This window comes from Schistocerca nitens, chromosome 3, assembly GCF_023898315.1.
Source record: "Schistocerca nitens isolate TAMUIC-IGC-003100 chromosome 3, iqSchNite1.1, whole genome shotgun sequence".
Taxonomy (NCBI): Eukaryota; Metazoa; Arthropoda; class Insecta; order Orthoptera; family Acrididae; genus Schistocerca; species Schistocerca nitens.
The window spans coordinates 317499287-317519285 of record NC_064616.1 but is presented as its reverse complement, the minus strand read 5'-3'; the positions used below and the strand labels follow the sequence as shown (position 1 = coordinate 317519285).

At 43.5% G+C, this 19999-nt stretch overlaps 1 protein-coding gene across 2 annotated transcripts in view; it reads left to right on the top strand.

Moving 5' to 3' along the window:
* Positions 1 to 19999, top strand: part of LOC126249584 (DNA damage-regulated autophagy modulator protein 2-like) — a 235703-nt gene that overhangs the window by 42073 nt on the left and 173631 nt on the right. The window contains exon 1 of one of the 2 annotated variants that reach the window (XM_049951248.1): positions 15996 to 16051. The exons of the other annotated variant lie outside the window; for it this stretch is intronic. Within the exon in view, the coding sequence (XP_049807205.1) occupies positions 16021 to 16051 (31 nt within the window). The 5' untranslated portion in view covers positions 15996 to 16020. Of the gene's footprint in view, positions 1 to 15995; positions 16052 to 19999 lie in introns of those variants that run through there. 2 annotated transcript variants of the gene reach the window in all.

Below are 19999 nucleotides of genomic sequence, written 5' to 3'. Positions count from 1 at the left end.
CGGACGGCATTGCATGCTCTGCAACGTGTTCCCATGCCGGCAACGAGGTTGATAGGATTTCTTGAGGTAGGGCGTTCCAGCCCTGCATCAGCGCGGCTGACAAGTGTTGGTTGGTAATTGGTGCATGTGGACATGTTGCAATACGTCTCCCCAACGCATCACACATGTATTCGACGTGATTTAATTCGGGGGGAACAGGCAAGCCAGCCCTCGCCGAATACTTTCTCGTTCCAAGAGCTCCTCCATCTGCACAGTTCTATGTGGTCGTTCGTCGTCACCCATAAAAATGAAGTCAGAGCTGAGTGGACTCCTGAAATCAGTGAATCTATCAATGTTCCTCCTTCTGGCGCTGCAGTCCGGAACCGCGGGACTGCTACGGTCGCAGGTTCGAATCCTGCCTCGGGCATGGGTGTGTGTGATGTCCTTAGGTTAGTTAGGTTTAAGTAGTTCTAAGTTCTAGGGGACTTATGACCTAAGATGTTGAGTCCCATAGTGCTCAGAGCCATTTGAACCATTTTTGAATGTTCCTCTTAAATACACTCGTATTCAAAACTTACGGACGGAAGTAACTTTCGCATGATGTCTCACTGCCAAGTAACATAGCTAGATGTTACTTGGAAGAAGTACAGAGTCACAATAACGCTGAGCTGTGAGTGTACCGCGTTCAAAGATCTGGAGGTCAGTACGCCCAAGCAACACTATGCCTCCGCGCACCATAACACGTGGACCATCAAAACGATCATGTTCGACAATGTTTCTGCCCACCTGGGCGCATTACATATCCTCATATGGTGATAGGTTTGAACACGTCATGCACCGACGGACATTGTCGAATATGACCTTTTCACTTCCATACACGGCCGCACTCGAGACAAATACATTCAGAAAACTTAAATTTATGTTCCAAGTTTTTCGTAAATCCTTTCCTTGCTATAGTCAATTCGCGTTTTATATCCTCTCCTCTTCGGCCATTACGAGATATTTTGCTGCCCAAATAGCAAAACACGTCTACTTCTTTTAGTGTCTCATTTCCTAATCTAAACCCCTCAGCACCACATAATTTAATTCGACTACGTTATCCTCGGTTTACTTTTGTTGATGCATATCTTACAACCTGCTTCCAAGGCACTGTGAATTCTATTCAACTGCTCTTTGAAGTCCTTTGCTGTCTCTGACAGACTTACAATGTCATCGACATACCTCAATGTTTTATATCTTTACCCTGATCTTTAATTCCGTCACTAAATGTCTTCTTGGTTTCCTTTACTGCTTGTTCAGTGTACGCACTGAATATCATCGGGAATAGACTACAACCTTTTCTCATTTCCTTATCAACTACTGCTCCCCTTTCATACGCTTTGACTCTTACAACTGCATCCTGGTTTCTGTGTAACTTGCAAATAACCATTCGGTCTCGTCCTCATTGTCAAAAGCTTCCTCTAAATCTACAAATGCTTGTCCTTCTTCTACCTCACTTCTAAGATAAGTCGTAGAGTCAGTATTGGCTCCCGTGTTCCTACGTTCCTACGAACCCCAAACAGATTTTCCACAAGATTGGCCACTACCGTCTTATCCATTTTTCTATAAATAATACGTGTAAATATTTTGCAACTATGACTTATTAGACTGATGGTTCGGTAGTATTGACACCTGTCAGTACCTTCTTTCTTTGGAACTGGGATTATTACATTCTTCCAGAAGTCTGAGAGTATTTTGCCTGTCTTATGTATCTGGCACACCAGATGGAATAATTTTGTCATGGGTGCCCCCCCCCCCCCCAAAGATCTCAGCCATCCTGAGGGAATATCGTCTACCCCGATGGCCTTGTTTCTAATTACGTCTTTCAGTGGTCTGTTGAATTCTTCTCGCAGTATCTTATTTCCCATATCATCTTCACCTGCTTCTTCTTACCTTTCTGTAATACTGTGTTCAGGTTTGGTTCATTTATACGGACACTACATATTCCATAACAGGCTATGTTGAATTGAAATCGACCACTACGTTCCTTAGTCAATGAAATTATGAGGTCCAACATCAGCTAACGAAAGTTTAGATCAGCAGCAATGCTACCATTAGATATTTAGAACCCCGGCTTACCGAAAGGGTTAAAATATTTTACGAAATTTTAATATCTGCGAATAAGACTTGCGGATGCTCGTAAGGCACTTACGTGTGCGGATCTGACTTCTCACTGTATACAGCATACCACCCCTGCTCTCCATATTTTCGCCAGGTGGCCGACAGAACGTTTGTAATCATTGTTTCACGTTTTGGTCTCTTACATTACACACGACAACAAGACCTTTTATATCATGACTTAAGCACAACTTGTAAACCTGAAGATGTTCTAAGGAGGGAACTGTCCTAGCACTCACTTCGAAACCTGTCCTGAAATTTTTTTTTTTTTTACAGGAAGAATACACCGAAAGAAACACAATGTCAGAATTTTAACAGCCAAGACTCACTGAAAGTATTTAAAAAAAAACGGTTGCCAAATACTTAGCCCCAACGGTACCGACCGATCGCGGTGTCATTCTCAACCGATAGGCGTCCCTGGATGCGGATATGGTGGGGCATGTGGTCCTATCACTGCTCACTCGACCGTTTCAATTTTTGTGACCGGAGCCACTACTTCTCAATCAATTAGCTCCTCAGTTGGCCTCACAATGGCTGAGTGTACCCCTCTTGCTAACAACGCTTAGCAGACCTGGTCGGTCTCGAATTGAAGTGCTGGTCAAGGCCAAGAGCGCTTAACTTCAGTGATTTGACGGAAATCGGTGTTACCACTGCGGCAAAGCAGCTGGCAGTGTATTTCCTCCTGTAGTTACTAATTTTATATCTGGTATGATTTTCACTTACGTGTATAAGAAGGCAGGCCTAGGCTTCGTTAATGTGAGTTGTTGATTCCAAATATCTCTTTAGGGCACGCTAAGAGTCAGTACTAAGCAACAGGTCACATCAGACCATCTGGAGCTGTCTGTGCAAGCAATTGATTGCGACTAGTGTTACTTAAAAGTAGGCTGTGGTTGCTGGGATGGTCTCTTTAAAACGAATACGACCAGTTTCCTTCCCTATCCTTGTACTATTTGAGCTCTTACTCTTTATTACCTCGTCTTCGATGGATACTTTAAACCCAGAGCTTTCTCCCCTCCTCCCACCACCGTTGTGTATTGCTGCAAGCTATACCTCCAGTAGCACTATAAAACGCCTGAGCTCACTTTGTTAAAGAACTTCCTCGTATGAGGAGTGCAGTAGTAGCTTAGTTGTTACCAGCAAAAATTATAGTGGGTTTTTATTACGAATTTCGTTGCTCTATTCCAAAGTAATTGTTTTTGCGTATAATCTGGAAAGTAAAACCATTCATCTAACTACATATGAAGAATCAGAAAATATGGATAGTCACTAATTTACGCAATTTCATGAACATATTAAATACATTTCAGAGAATTTCATTTATCGCAGAAGGAATAAAATGGGATTTTATCTTATCTGAATGTGTATCTGAACTGACGTGTTGCTGAAATCAATTTGCTCCTGATTATCAGTTTCGTCTGTTCCTCATACGCATCGCTGTTGCGAAATTAATAATGACTAAATGTTTAATGAGAGTAATACTCTACATTGTGGTGCTCATCTAACCTCTCCCTTATAGCTAAGCTTTTAATATCAAGTATTTCCAATATCATTTAAGATATTTTATTTCTGTTTTCGTCCAAATTCATCGCAAAGAAAACCTCACTTAACGATATAAAGCCTCTTTTCGTAGCTGAGTTAATTATGGAAGTATCGACATCAGCTCCGCTTTGTCAAATGAAACAACAGTAATCTCTGCAGCCACTAACGTAGATCACAAAGAGACGTAACCAGTCGCATTCATTCCTCTAAAATCCGACTGGTAGTTTCTGAAAAATTATAATATTTAGAACTTAGAATTTTTCTGCATTGAATATCAAACTGACAGCTGTCTTATGTGGAAGAGTGTGGTTTAAAACAGAACTGCAGCGTCTGTCGATGGGATACCCCATTGTGACGCAGCTAAGTGAGTCTAATTACAAACAGATAAGGAAGTTTAATTTAAAACGAATACTAATCACCTTTGGCTGGTTGGACCGACACATCAACTAGGAGGCAAAACATGTGGCATCTAATGATCATTCACTATTTAACTATGGTAACAGCTCTGCTCTTGTTTCTACCAGTGCCTTGAAAGGAAAGTGAATGTCACAATTTGAATAGGTTTGTAGAACGGGCAATATTGAGGTATAAAGACGGTACAATAATAACTTTACATGTACGTAATTAACATGATTTCCATTTCCATACATACAGTACCGAGTGGGATGGCGCAGTGGTTAGCATACTCGACTCGCATTCGGGAGGACGACCGTTCAAACAAGCGTCCGACCGCCCTGATATGGGTTTTCCATTATTTCCTAAATCGCTCGAGGCAAATTCCGAGCTGGTTCGTTAGAAAGAGCACAGCCGATTTCCTTCCCCATATTTGAAACAATCCGAGCTTGTGCTCCGGCTCTAATGACTTCGATGTTGACAGGACGTTAAAGCCTATTCTTCCATCCTTCCTTCCTACCACACTAACACTGCAAGTCTACAACATCTCCGGCCGCTGTGGCCGATCGGTTCTAGGCGCTTCAGTCGAGAACCGCGCTGCTGCTACGGTCGCAGGTTCGAATCCTGCCTCGGGCATGGATGTGTGTGATGTCCTTAGGTTTGTCAGGTTTAAGTAGTTCTAAGTCTAGAGGACTGATGACCTACATCTATAACATCAGGAACAACAAAGAAAAGTGAAATCTCAGAAGAAGGTCTCCATAAACATTTCAATAGAATTTTATATGTGCCATCAAGTGTTCGTAAGGTGCACCAACGATTGCAGTACCCGTTTGCAAGTACTAATGCCAAGACTTCCACACAGATTCTAGAGAGTTCCTCGATATTGTTGCACATGCTGCAAGAATACCTAGCTTTAAATTCTCTTAGGTAGTGAAAGCTTGTGGATAGACTTCATATACTGGCCCCGAATGGCCATTCAAAACTACCGACCACCGTGTCATCTTCTGCCAATGGCGTTATTCGGATGCTGCGTGGAGGAGCATGGGCTCAATACACCGCTTCCTGCCCATTGTCAGCGTCCCAGACCCTGGCGCCGCTACTTCTGTCTCTAGTAGCTCCTTAGTTGCTGGGGCTGAGTACACCCCGTTCTAGTCTTCCCACCAAGGAAAATATCCTGGCAGTACCAGGAATTGAAGCCGGGTGTCCGTGTCGCCGTCAAATGCGCTGACCACTAGCTACGGCGGCGGACATATTTCAGATTACCCCGGTGAAAACAAGTCCAGTGGCGCCAAATCAGGTAAACTTACTGGCCAACTGATACCACCTTCATTTCCTATCCTGTGACCAGGAAAGAGTTAGGTGAGTACCTTCCTAGCTGCTAAGCAGACGTGAACCGGGGACACATCGTGGTAGTATCACTGACATCTACATACTCCAAATGCTCCTTCCTCTACGACAGTCTGTTGCCTATTAATGTTTCTTCAGAGAAGAAACTTGAACGTTCATATTCCTCTGTCTTTGACGTTCTACATACCTCAGTCAGTGCGGATCTCGGTGGCCTCATATTGACTTTTCTCCACTTCAATATTACACGATACGTGTGGAGTGCATATGGGGGTTTTTTAGGTTAGAGAATTCCCTCCCTAGGCCCGACAAGACGCCTCCTGAGACGCGGCAAGGTAGGAGTAGTCAAAATGCAACAGGGAATAACAATATTAATGTGCTAATAGTAAACTGCAGGAGCGTCTATAGAAAGGTCCCAGAACTGCTCTCATTAATAAACGGTCACAACGCCCATATAGCACTAGGGACAGAATGTTGCCTGAAACCAGACGTAAACAGTAATGAAATCCTAAACTCAGATTGGAATGTATACCGCAGAGACAGGCTGGACAGTGAAGGGGGAGGCGTGTTTATAGCGATAAGAAGTGCAATAGTATCGAAGGAAATTGACGGAGATCCGAAATGTGAAATTATTTGGGTGAACGTCACGGTTAAAGCAGGCCCAGACATGGTAATTGGATGTCTCTATAGGCCCCCTGGCTCAGCAGCTGTTATGGCTGAGCAACTGAAGGATAATTTGGAAAATATTTCGAGAAGATTTCCCCACCATGTTATAGTTCTGGGTGGAGATTTTAATTTGCCGGATATAGACTGGGAGACTCAAACGTTCATAACGGGTGGCAGGGACAAAGAATCCAGTGAAATTTTTTTAAGTGCTTTATCTGAAAACTACCTTGAGCAGTTAAACAGAGAACCGGCTCGTGGCGATAACATATTAGACCTTCTGGTGACAAACAGACCCGAACTATTGGAAACAGTTAACGCAGAACAAGGAATCAGCGATCATAAAGCGGTTACGGTACGATGATTTCAGCCGTAAATAGAAATATTAAAAAAGGTAGGAAGATTTTTCTGTTTAGCAAAAGTGACAAAAAGCAGATTACAGAGTACCTGATGGCTCAACAAAAAAGTTTTGTCTCAAGTACAGATAGTGTTGAGGATCAGTGAACAAAGTTCAAAACCATCGTACAATATGCGTTAGATGAGTATGTGCCAAGCAAGATCGTAAGAGATGCAAAAGAGCCACCGTGGTACAACAACCGAGTTAGAAAACTGCTGCGGAAGCAAAGGGAACTTCACAGCAAACATAAACATAGCCAAAGCCTTGCAGACAAACAAAAATTACGCGAAGCGAAATGTAGTGTGAGGAGGGCTATGCGAGAGGCGTTCAATGAATTCGATAGTAAAGTTCTGTGTACTGACTTGGCAGAAAATCCTAAGAAATTTTGGTCTTATGTCAAAGCGGTAGGTGGATCAAAACAAAATGTCCAGACACTCTGTGACCAAAATGGTACTGAAACAGAGGATGACAGGCTAAAGGCCGAAATACTAAATGTCTTTTTCCAAAGCTGTTTCACAGAGGAAGCCAGCACTGTAGTTTTCTTCTCTAGATTGTCGTACAGATGACAAAATGGTAGATATTGAAATAGACGACAGAGGGATAGAGAAACAATTAAAATCGCTCAAAAGAGGAAAGCCGCTGGACCTGATGGGATACCAGTTCGATTTTACACAGAGTACGCGAAGGAACTTGCCCCCCTTCTTGCAGCGGTGTACCGTAGGTCTCTAGAAGAGCGTAGCGTTCCAAAGGATTGGGAAAGGCACAGGTCATCCCCGTTTTCAAGAAGGGACGTCGAACAGATGTGCAGAACTATAGACCTATATCTGTAACGTCGATCAGTTGTAGAATTTTGGAACACGTATTATGTTCGAGTATAATTACTTTCCTGGAGACTAGAAATCTACGCTGTAGGAATCAGCATGGGTTTCGAAAAAGACGGTCGTGTGAAACCCAGCTCGCGCTATTCGTCCACGAGACTCAGAGGGCTATAGACACGAGTTCACAGGTAGATTCCGTGTTTTTTGACTTCCGCAAGGCGTTCGATACAGTTTCCCACAGTCGTTTAATGAACAAAGTAAGAGCATATGGACTATCAGACCAATTGTGTGATTGGATTGAAGAGTTCCTAGATAACAGAACGCAGCATGTTATTCTCAATCGAGAGAAGTCTTCCGAAGTGAGAGTGATTTCAGGTGTGCCGCAGGGGAGTGTCATAGGATCGTTGCTATTCACAATATACATAAATGACCTTGTGGATGACATCGGAAGTTCACTAAGGCTTTTTGCAGATGATGCTGTGGTGTATCGAGAGGTTGTAACAATGGAAAATTGTACTGAAATGCAGGAGGATGTGCAGCGAATTGACGCATGGTGCAGGGAATGGCAATTGAATCTCAATGTAGACAAGTGTAATGTGCTGCGAATACATAGAAAGATAGATCCCTTATCATTTAGCTGCAAAATAGCAGGTCAGCAACTGGAAACAGTTAATTCCCTAAATTATCTGGGAGTACGCATTAGGAGTAATTTAAAATGGAATGATCATATAAAGTTGATCGTCGGTAAAGCAGATTCCAGACTGAGATTCATTGGAAAAATCCTAAGGAAATGCAATCCGAAAACAAAGGAAGTAGGTTACAGTACGCTTGTTCGCCCACTGCTTGAATACTGCTCAGCAGTGTGGGATCCGTACCAGATGGGGTTGATAGAGGAGGTGGAGAAGATCCAACGGAGAGTAGCGCGCTTCGTTACAGGGTCATTTAGTAATCGCGAAAGCGTTACGGAGATGACAGATAAACTTCAGTGGAAGACTCTGCAGGAGAGACGCTCAGTAGCTCGGTACGGGCTTTTGTTAAAGTTTCGAGAACATACCTTCACCGAAGAGTCAAGCAGTATATTGCTCCCTCCTACGTATATCTCGCGAAGAGACAATGAGGATAAAATCAGAGAGATTAGAGCCCACACAGAAGCATACCGACAATCCTTCTTTCCACGAACAATACGAGACTGGAATAGAAGGGAGAACCGATAGAGGTACTCAGGGTACCCTCCGCCACACACCGTCAGGTGGCTTGCGGAGTATGGATGTAGATGTAGAAGTAGATTCGTAAAGATTATTTCGTCGGTAAAACGAATTCTTTGAGGCAAGAAATTATTTTCCTAATGTCACATCCGAAACAAGAGACAAAATTATTTGTGTCTTCTGCTTGTGAAGTTGCTACATCCCTCTCACGCCTAGCGCCTAATATTGTTACTTAGAAGCAGACACTTCGCCGATTAGCAGAGACTACATGTCGTGTGACTAGGGCCTCCCGTCGGTAGACCGTTCGCCTGGTGCAAATCTTTCGATATGACGCCACTCCGGCGACTTGCGCGTCGATGGAGATGAAATAATGATGATCAGGACAACACAACACCCAGTCGCTGAGAGGAGAAAATCTCTGATCCAGCCGGAAATCGAACCCGGGCCCTTAGGATTGACAGCCTGTCGCACTGACCACTCAGCTACCGGGGGCGGACTCCCATGAGCAGTGACTTTGGTGGTATACGATTATACTGAGGAAATCCATTTCACTGAGGGAGACAACATGAGGTTAAGTCATTCTTAGGATAATCTCCTGAACAAGCATTTAGACAGTCTCCTATCTGCAGTGTGTTGCAGTTCCTTCTAATGAGTTAGTCGGTGCAGCTGTCATGCTATAAATAGATAAAGTGTGGCATCTGATAGGATTTCGGTTGTCTACCATTAATAAATGAAAAAATCTGGATGACATCGCGGTGGATTTATAGTAAAAAAAATACATGAACTTTACAGTAATACAGTAATGCTTTACAGTAATACAGTTCCGCCGTTGCTAATATGCTCATTCCCAAGCACCGGGCCATAATAATCTGTCCTTTGTCACAGTCACTTATGTCAATGGGTTTCTCGATTTGCAGCGCGTATCCTGGCTAGAATGATTCCCCAATCGCCTCTACTCAGCTTATATACTTTCCTTGCCGCATCACGTGGTCGCAAATCCACCATGGGGAATTCAGTCTCTCCCTGGGCGGTGATTATAATGATCTAGCTCTTCAGTAGCTAGAAAATGGAAAAAGTTTACAATGGGGTGCTGAAAAGTAACAACTCTGCATTTTTTATGTGGAAACATCTAAAGTTGTTTAAATAAAACCGACTCTATTAACAATCTAAATATTTATGCTTGACGTTTACATATTTACTTCTCAACATAATGACCCTGGTGACGAACACATTTCTCCCAGCGAAAGACCAGTTTATTGATATCGTCACCGTAAAATGTTTGAATTTATTAACGGAGCCACAACCTCACCCCTACTTGCACCCCTTCATCACTATCAAACTGAAGTCCTCGGAGGAGTTCTTTATGTTTTGGAAAAAATATGAAAATCGTATGGGACCAGGTCGGGACTGTATTGAGGATGGTGTGTGTGTGTGTGTTGGTTAGTGTTTAACGTCCCGTCGACAACGAGGTCATTAGAGACGGAGTATTGAGGATGATCGACAACAGTGAGTCCAAGGTGTTGGATTATTGCACATGTCGCAGCACTCGTGTGTAGTCTGGCATTGTCATATTGGAGAAGAGGGTGCTCTTCGAATTTATTTTTCAGTTTTCTGACGGATTACAACTCGCTGTTTCTCACACACCGACATAGTTACGTTACACGCCGCCATGTTACCTACTACACTTCGGAGCCCTCTAGCGGCAGAGGTTTGCAACATGCGAAGCGGAAAGTCCCCCGAGAAATATGCATGACATTTAACACCTCAACAGATATTGAGAACAGAATAAAAAAATCAGAGGCACTGATTTTCAGCACTCCTTCGTACACTACTAGCCAACACAGAGGTATCTGCTGGATCGTGTCGAAGTGTCGCTGACTTACATGGCACGCTAAAAAATCTTGTTTGTTAATCACGCTCTGGAGAAGTACGTGTTGATTTGCCGATTAAGTGCATTAAGGACAGAGAAGGCTCACGCCCCCCGGGTCGTTTTTCTTTCCTCACCACTGCCTTCCCAACTCCCTCTTTTCCTGTGTCGCCCCCCTCCCCCCTTTTTCCCCTCATCGGTGCGGGTCCTCCCCCGTCTGCCACCGTGTCTCCTCTATAGTGCTGTTTTAAGTGCGTGTTCAGTGTTGCGCGTCCCCTGTCAGTGTTGCGAATGGACGCCATACTGTCGCTAGGTGTGCTTTTAAACTGTTGCCGCGTTTTTTAATTGTGCCTGTCTATTTACTATGTGTTTTAATCAGCATCACCGACCATTTGGTTTTATATTCTCTTCGCAATATTTCGCCTTGTTCCAGTTTTAATCCGTCACCGTTTTACTGTCTGTTTTTATTTTTATGATATCTCCTAATTCTGTTTTTAACTTTTGTGCAGGCCGCAGAGCGGCATATTACGCTGCTCCAAGCGCCCCCCCCCCCCCCCCCCCTCCGGGGGGGAATAGTAATCCAATAAAGGAAAAAAAAGAGAATGCCCACCGTCGATTAATAACAAAATTGGGAAACTGCTGAGGAAGCAAAGGACTACACTCTCGACTGGAAATGTCGGCAGGCAAAGTTAGTAGAAATTCGTACATCTATAAAAAGAACGATGCGCGATGCATACAAGAATTGGCACCATCATACCTTAAGGAAAGATCTTGTCGAGAACACGAAAAAGTTCTGGTCCTACGTAAAGTCACCGAGCTGGTCGAATGCTTCTATCCAGCCACTCGTCGACCAGTTTGGTGTGGCAATAAAAGGCAGCAAAAGGAAAATTTCAAGATCAAAATCATTCAGCCAGGAGGATCATACTATGGAGGACATAGTAATAGGCAGCCTTGCCTTAGAGAAACCGTTGAAAGAGTTGAAAACAAATAATTCACTACGTAGGGATGGAATCCCAATTCGGTTTTACAGAGAGTACTCTTCGACATTGATCCCTCACTCACTTGCATTTATCGTCAGTCTCTCACTTAGCGTAAAGATTGAAACGTCTGGAAAAAAAGCCGAGGTGACTCCTGTAAATAAGAAGAAGAACGGCCACACAAAATTACAGACCAATGTCTCAACATCGGTTTGCTGCAGAATTCTTCAGCATGTTCTAATTTCGAATACAATAAATACCATCGAGACAGAAAAGTTTCTGGTCACAAATCAGCACGGATGTAGAAAGCATCATTCGTGCGAAACTCAGCTAGCTCATTTTTCACACGATATTCTGCGAACCATGGACGAAGCACAACAGGCAGGTACCACATTTCTAGATTTCCGGAAATCGTTTCACACAGCGTCGCACCACAGAAAGTTAACGTTGGTCCTACCATATCGAATAGGTTCCCAGACAGGTAACAGGCTGGAAGACTTCTTAAGTAGCAGAACCCGGTACGTTGTCCTCGGCGAGAGTTCAAGGGTATCGTCAGGAGTGATCTCACAGATAGGGTGCGCAACAGTCTGCTACTTTTTGCTGATGACGTTCTAATGTAAGGGAGAGTATCGTCCTTGATTGACTTTAGGAGGATACAAGATGACTTAGACATAATTTCTATTTGGTGTGATGAAAGGCAGCTTGCTCTAAACGTAGGAAAACGGAGGTTAATGCAGATGAGCAGAAAACAATCACTTAGTGTTCGAATACAGTATTAGTGATATGCTACTTGAAACACTCAGATCGATTAACTATCTAGGGGTAACTTTGCAAACCGATACGAAATGGAACGAGCACGTAAGGACGGTAGCAGGAAAGGCGAATGAGCGACTAAAGGAAGTCATCGAAGCAGTTCAGTGGCGGGCTGCTAGATTTGTTACCTACAGGTTCGATCAACACGCGAGTGTTACAGAAATACTTTGTGAACTCAAAAGAGGATCCCTGGAGGGAAGACCACATTCTTTTCGAGAAACACTATTGAAAAAATTTAGAGAACCGACATTTCCAGCTGACTGCAGAACGATTCAAGTGCCGCCAACGCACATTTTACATAAAATCCGCATAGACAAGATTGAGAAATTAGGGTTCGTACGGAGGCATATCGATAGTCGTTTTTCCCTCGCTCTATTTGCGAGTGGAAGAGGAAAGGAAGTGACTAGTACTCGTACAAGGTACGCTTCGCCATGCAGCATACGCTGACTTACGGATTATGGATGTGGATAGCTCGTCGTATATTCTCGGTGACTGTCTCTGCCATTTTCTGAGTGAAATTAAAAATTTACTGCATCGTAACAATACCACAGTTATAGCCAATTGTAATTAAAGCTATGACTATTTGGTGCTCATTCTCAGAATCATCTCCGATATATATAGGGTGGTCAGAAACAAGCTTGTAAGGGTGTTGCAGGTATGTTGAGCTGAGAATTAACTGTTGCGATATTTCCGATTTAATTAGCATTGAAGTTAGCCAATGCGGCCGTTGAGTTCGCAGGCTCAAGCGATCCGCCAGAGACGGTATTGCTAAACGTGTTCTTCGTTTGCTTTTCGAAACCTAACAAGAGACCGATACAAGAATTGGTCATGGGGCAGTAGTAAGGATCGAACCGGAGCCAAAGGCTAAGTTGTCTAGTGCGCTATCAACTACGCTATGAGAACAACTGATACTAATTTATCTAGTGAGCAGCTTGAATTTGCGCATGGAACGGCCTCATTGGCCAACGTCAATGCTAATTTACTAGAAAATGGTGTAACGCATCGATTTTTCCGTTAACAATTAATTCTCTGCACAACCTACCCTGCAACACACTTACAAGCTTTTCGGACTGTTTCTGACCACCCTCTGTATCGTATATGTCAAAGTGCAGGACACCACCTCACGTAGCGATCCGCTCCTCACATAATCGACCAGCTAAAAGCACAATACGGCTCTGCTCATGCTCTGTCTGGCCGTGAGAAGAACCCCCAGTTACAGTCTGGCAGCTCTATAAGCTGTTACACCAGAAAATATTCTAATATTTTCATCTCCATAATACTTAAAAAATCTAGTTCTGAAATACGTGGTTCAAATGGCTCTGAGCACTATGGGACTCAACATCTGAGGTCATAAGTCCCCTAGAACTTAGAACTACTTAAACCTAACTAACCTAAGGACATCACACACACCCATGCCCGAGGCAGGATTCGAACCTGCGACCGTAGCAGTCCCGCGGTTCCGGACTGCAGCGCCAGAACCGCTAGACCACCGCGGCCGGCCTAAAATACGTGAAAAATCCAATTATGACAAGATACGTTACGAGGTGACACACAATTTGGATGGAAACTGTTAACGTGCAAAATGCGAACTACTGAAATGTCTTATTCTAGAAGGATGCACTACTTCTCCTGAGATAACATGTGGATTATAAGTAACAGCTGCCAGAGCATCTGTTTCGTTCTCCCTTCTCTTTGCAGGACTGGTCCTTAATTCTCTACGTAGCTCTCCAGTACCAGATTTTTTGTACATTTTCTAAATTGTCATTCTTGTTCGACACCGTTTGTCAGGATACCGTTGTGCGTACAATCCAGTTGTTCTTTTGCGTCCCTTCTGCGTTCTCCTTAAACAAGTGCAGCATTTAATTTCCGTTAGTTTATGAAAGACTTTTTCCACAGTAACCAGCACTCGGTGGAACATGTGAACTACAGAGACAAAATAAGAAGCTACACTTCGTCTATACCCCTTTTATACTGGTGTCGCGATGGTGCAACACACTGTTTCCTCCTTATCGAACGTGACATATTTTCATATTCGTGTACGAAATCACAAATACTGCATAACACAGCCATCTGTCTGCTGTTCAAAACAGATAGAACGTAAGTTCTAAATATTTTAATTTCTTCTAAACTGTTGATCGGGTTTTGGCGAGTAAAATGAAGTTGAACTGGTCTTTTTCAGGTCTACGACAGTAACAGCAGAAATTTGTATAACTATTCCATTTGAAAAAAGTGGGAACTTGACACATTTATTTCTGCCGTTAATAATGCTGTTGGGTAGTGACAATCTTCTCAGATTGTATCGAAGCCGAAGCAGTATTAAGACATCTAAACCGGTTCCAATTTAGCTGAATCACCCTGCTATACTATAACTGAGGTGAACAACTTTTGCCTGGTCTTTATCCTGTGTCTTCACGGATTCGGCATGTTAATTATTGGATTTCGCAAAGTTAGTGGTAGAGGGCAGCTGGTTGCCCTATCCGTGACCACCATTTCCCTCCGGAAGGAATTTGTGTGCCCGGTCTGGCTCCGTCTAGAGTCATCTCATGTGAAAATGTGCCGACGTTTTCTAAATGTTTTGCGAATTCTGTAACTGAAGCGCGACAAGGGTACCAGCCCGGTATCCACCAAGTCAGATGTGTCAAACCGCCTAAAAACCACATCTATGCTGCCGGTACTCCTGATCTACCGGACGGATTCGGTCCGGTGCCGGGGCGTCTCCCCAAATCCCAGAAGCGACGTTCTAACGCGCGCGTTTATCCGGGCGTGGTAGCTGAATCACCTTGCTATTAATATGAATCATCGTCTGACTCATTCAATGTTACCTTTTTCTTATGTTCAGATGCACAGTACGCACATAATTATTATTTGTGTAACTGAACTACAAAAACATAGTTATGTAGCTTTTTTTCGTGATGATAATTAAAACTGTATGACTACCCATTGTACTTGTGAGAATAAAAGATCATTCCTGCTGTCTTTACATCAGCAAAAATTATAACACGTGACCTTTAGATTTCATTATTAATGACACGACACCCTACAGTACCACATGTCGACTATCTGACTGAAGTTCCGTTTCTGCAGCACAGCTTACTGCCTTGACAAATTAATGGCATTACGGTGGTTTTCTAGTAGTTAATATGATTGCCAAGCTTCATCCAGTAAATATCTCAAAAAATCCAGGTCTAATGTAACCAGTCATAGATAGCAATTTAAAGTTTGCCTGATATTTACTCTTCAAGATGAAACCAATATCTTCATCTAAATTAATTAGTTCAAATGGCTCTGAGCACCATGGGACTTAAAATCGGAGGTCATCAGTCCCCTAAACTTAGAACTACTTAAACCTAACTAACCTAAGGACATCACACACATCCATGCCCGAGGCAGGATTCGAAACTGCGACAGTAGCTGTCACGCGGTTCCAGAATGGAGCGCCTAGAACCGTTCGGCTACACTGGCCGGCTAAATTAATTAGTAAATACGTCATTTACCATAACACGTATTAACTGAAAAGTTAGTTGAATTGCACACACTACCACGCGCTCGTCGCTGATTGGTTGTCGCCGTAGCTCCACAACAGTACATTTCTCATCTATATTTATCCGGGAAGTTTTGCTCGATTCGACGGACACTATCCTGCTCCGAATTTATTATCAACTTGTTTTTCTCCACGCTGTACGCTGGAAGAACATTGACAGATTTGTCAATCATGTTCCACATTTATAGCGAATCAAGTAGAAAATCCATCAGATCATAGTGTCTGTCGAACTGCTGATGGATGCGAAATGCGTGATAAGATGGCGGGGCGTGATAAGACGCGCCAGAGCGCAGTCCGCGAGAGTTCTGCGCGAGAAACCAAAGCCGCATGCTCCGCAGCTATGAAGCAGCACACACAGGTGACGTAGTATCGCTGGCCTGTATTCGCATTTTTCTTGTTCTCTTTTGTTTTTCTGTGGTCCCTGGGGTGAAGTAATCTGTAGCGATTTAGTAACTGTAACGCACCTGCTCCTCATCAGACGAGTTTCCTGCCGCGTGATGTAATGATGTTGCACCACACAAAGAAACAGAATACGCTCTCACAATAGGTTGCGTAACAGCCGAAAAACTAGTCGGCCCTGCATTCGATAGAATCGCTGCTATTACAGTTGCACTCGCAATGTTGTTATGAGTAGGTATTTGGCTTTTGACCAAATTTAGTTGTCTTCAAATATTTCCTAAGAAGAAAACCGATTTTTAAATTTTTGCTCGCGCTAACGGCTTTTTCAAATGAAATAGAGAAGTATATCAATTTTGAGACCTTTCTTTGATTCATTAGCTTCATCCGTTAGAAGTCAACTACACTACTGGACATTAAAATTGCGTCAGCATGAAGACAGCCTGTAACAAACGACAAATTAGCATGAAGTGTACTACATACTTGAATATGTGAAAGCTTAGCATTTCCTCACAGCCACACAAAGTAAGTACGTCATCTACATTCTGAATATAAGAAAGATTACGCTGTAGGTTTCCCAATCAGAAACAGCATTAATGTTGGTTGTTTGTGAGAAGTTCGTGTTATGTCTCGTGTCAGAAGGGGAAAGTTTACAGGAACGTTTGGGAATTCGATAGCGGCTGTATCGTGGCCTATCGAGAATTTGGTATATCGTTCCGCGATATCGCTACTCGCGTTGGTCGGGATGCCACGACTGTCACGCGAATTTGGAATCGATAGATTCAGGAGCACCATACTCAACTCCACGCAGGATCTCGGCGGCCCCGTAAGCCTAGCACCCGAGAAGGCAGACGTGCTGTTCGTTTGGCCATGAGGGGTCGTACAGTCGCCTCACGTACCTTGAGTCAGGAAACGAGTTTGTTTTCAGTAACACAAGTATCCACACGGACAGTGCTGGAGCAGCACAGTGTGTCGGCTTGTCTACCAATGTTTCAGCTTCCCTTGAGCAGAATGAAAGGTACCAGATTGCAATCGTCGTAGTCATTAGGCTCCATCACCTGGAGTGATGGTATCGGTTGCCATTGAGTACACAACACGATCACCTCTGGTTCGCATAGGTAGTAACTTGGACAGTAGGAGCAACATTTTTGACGTTTTCAGGCAGCTGGCTGTGCCATATCTTCGAGGTCTCTTAGCTTTCAACAAGATAACGCAAGACCGTATGCTGCCCGGTCTGACTTAAGCTACAGCGATACAGGGTGTGTTGGACTGTTGCCCTAGCCAGCACTTTCTCGAAATCTCTCACCCATATAAACCATTTGGCCATGAATTGATGAGAGACTGGCACGCCGCCCCTCGCCAGCTACTACGATTGACGAGCTCTGGCATTGAATTGAAGCAGCATGGAATGACATATCTATATCTGTCATTCAAGCTCAGTTCGACTCGATGCCCAACCTGGTTACAGCCTTTATCGCTACCAGAGAGAGCAGTGCTGTGTACTAAATTTCGCATCCAGTATACATATAAATCATTTAAAAATATAATAGTGTATACACGCAATAAGTTAAATGTTGTTATTTTTTATCCTTCATAATGTGCAACTGTTAACTAACAAGCAGTGTACATTGTCACGCTAAGGTGTAGCGGACTGAACCATTTATGGTCATACTGACGATTTGAAGCCGTTTATGTGATAGCCATACACGGTCCAGCCACATTAATGTGACCACCACGTATGTTCTACGTAAACGTGCAATAACCACGCACAGATGGCAGGTAACAGCAGTAGCAGTGGAGGGTATGTAAAGCATGTTGGAGGGGACGCACAAAACAGCGCAATCATCGTCGTAATGTGGAAACGGAGCGATTTAGGTGACGTCCAAAAGGTTACGATCATTGGCATTTTCGAAACGGCTTAGTTTGTAAACTGTTCGAGAACTGGTTAATGTATACCATACACGGAAAAATCACGCTATCCATATCCGGCGCTGAGACAACTGTGGTGCAGCATGGGCCATTGATTACAGTGGTGAACGACTGCTGCGGAGATGTGTACGGGAGAACAGACGTGCAGCCGATGAGCAACAGACCGCCCAGACGGACCAAGCGACTACCGACAGTGCCTCTTCAACTACCGTCCAGCGAAAGTTGCTGCATATGGATCTTAGCAACAGCGTTTCTCGATGACGAACGCTGGAATTTGCACGCCAATGCCGCAACTGGACGTCTGCTCAGTGGCTACAGGTGACCTTTTCAGGTTGGTTGGTTGTTTGGGGGAAGAGACCAAACAGCGAGGTCATCGGTCTCATCGGATTAGGGAAGGAAGTCGGCCGTGCCCTTTCAAAGGAACCATCCCAGCATTTGCCTGGAGCGATTTAGGGAAATCACGGAAAAACTAAATCAGGATGGCCGGACGCGGGATTGAACCGTCGTCCTCCCGAATGCGAGTCCAGTGTGCTACCACTGCGCCACCTCGCTCGGTACCTTTTCAGGTGAATCACATTTTATGCTCCATCGGACAAATGGCCGTTGGCTTATAAGGCGTGAAACGTCTGAAAGCAAACACCCTGCAACGATCGTCGTAAGGGGTCTGGTCATACATAAAGCACACCAATGGCTAGACGCAATCAATACCTTCACTGCGCAATAACAACGGTGAAGTCACCGATGACAGTGCCACTAAAGAAAAGTTATTAAACACGGTTTTCCGAAACTCCTTCACCAAAGAAGACGAAGTAAATATTCCTGAATTGCAATCAAGAACTGCTCAGATGAGAAACATAGAAGTAGATATCCTCGGAGTAACGAAGCAGCTTAAATCACTTAATAAAAGCAAGGCCTCCGGTCCAGATTGCATACCAGTCACGTTCCTCTCAGAGTATGCTGATAAAATAGCTCCATATTTATCAATTATATACAACCACTCGCTCACAGAAAGATCCGTCCTTAAAGACTGGAAAATTGCTCAAGTCACACCAATACCCAAAAAGGGAAGTAGGAGTAATCCGTTAAATTACAGGCCTATATCACTAACGTCGATTTGCAGTAGGGTTTTGGAAGATATACTGTTTTCGAACATTATGAAGTACCTCGAAGGAAACGATTTATTGACACATAGTCAGCACGGTTTCAGAAAATATCGCTCTTGTGAAACACAACTAGCTCTTTATACTCATGAAGTAATAAGTGCTATCGACAGGGGATGTCAAATTGATTCCATATTTATAGATTTCCAGAATGCTTTTGATACCGTTCCTCACAAGCGTCTTCTAACCAAACCGCGTCCCTACGGAGTATCGCCTCAATTGTGCGACTGGATTCGTGATTTCCTATCAGAAAGGTCACAGTTCGTAGTAATATACGTAAAGTCATCGAGTAAAGCAGAAGTAATATCCGGCGTTCCCCAAGGAAATGTTATAGGCTCTCTATTGTTCCTGATCTATATTAACGACATAGGAGACAATCTGAGTAGCCGTCTTAGATTGTTTGCAGACGATGCTGTCATTTACCGTCTTGTAAAGTCATCAGATGATCAAAACGACTTGCAAAATGATTTAGATTAGATATATGTATGGTGCGAAAAGTGGCAATTGACGCTGAATAAGGAAAAGTGTGAAGTTATTCACATGAGTACTAAAAGAAATCAGCTAAATTTCGATTACGGGATAAGTCACACAAATCTGAAGGCTGTAAATTCAACTAAATACTTAGGGATTGCAATTACAAATAACCTAAATTGGAACGATGACACAGATAATATTGTGGGTAGAGCCAACCAAAGACTGCGGTTCATTGGCAGAACACTTAGAAGGTGCAACAGGTCTACTAAAGAGACTGCTTACACCACGCTTGTCCGCCCTATTCTGGAATATTGCTGTGCGGTGTGGGATCCTCATCAGGTGGGACT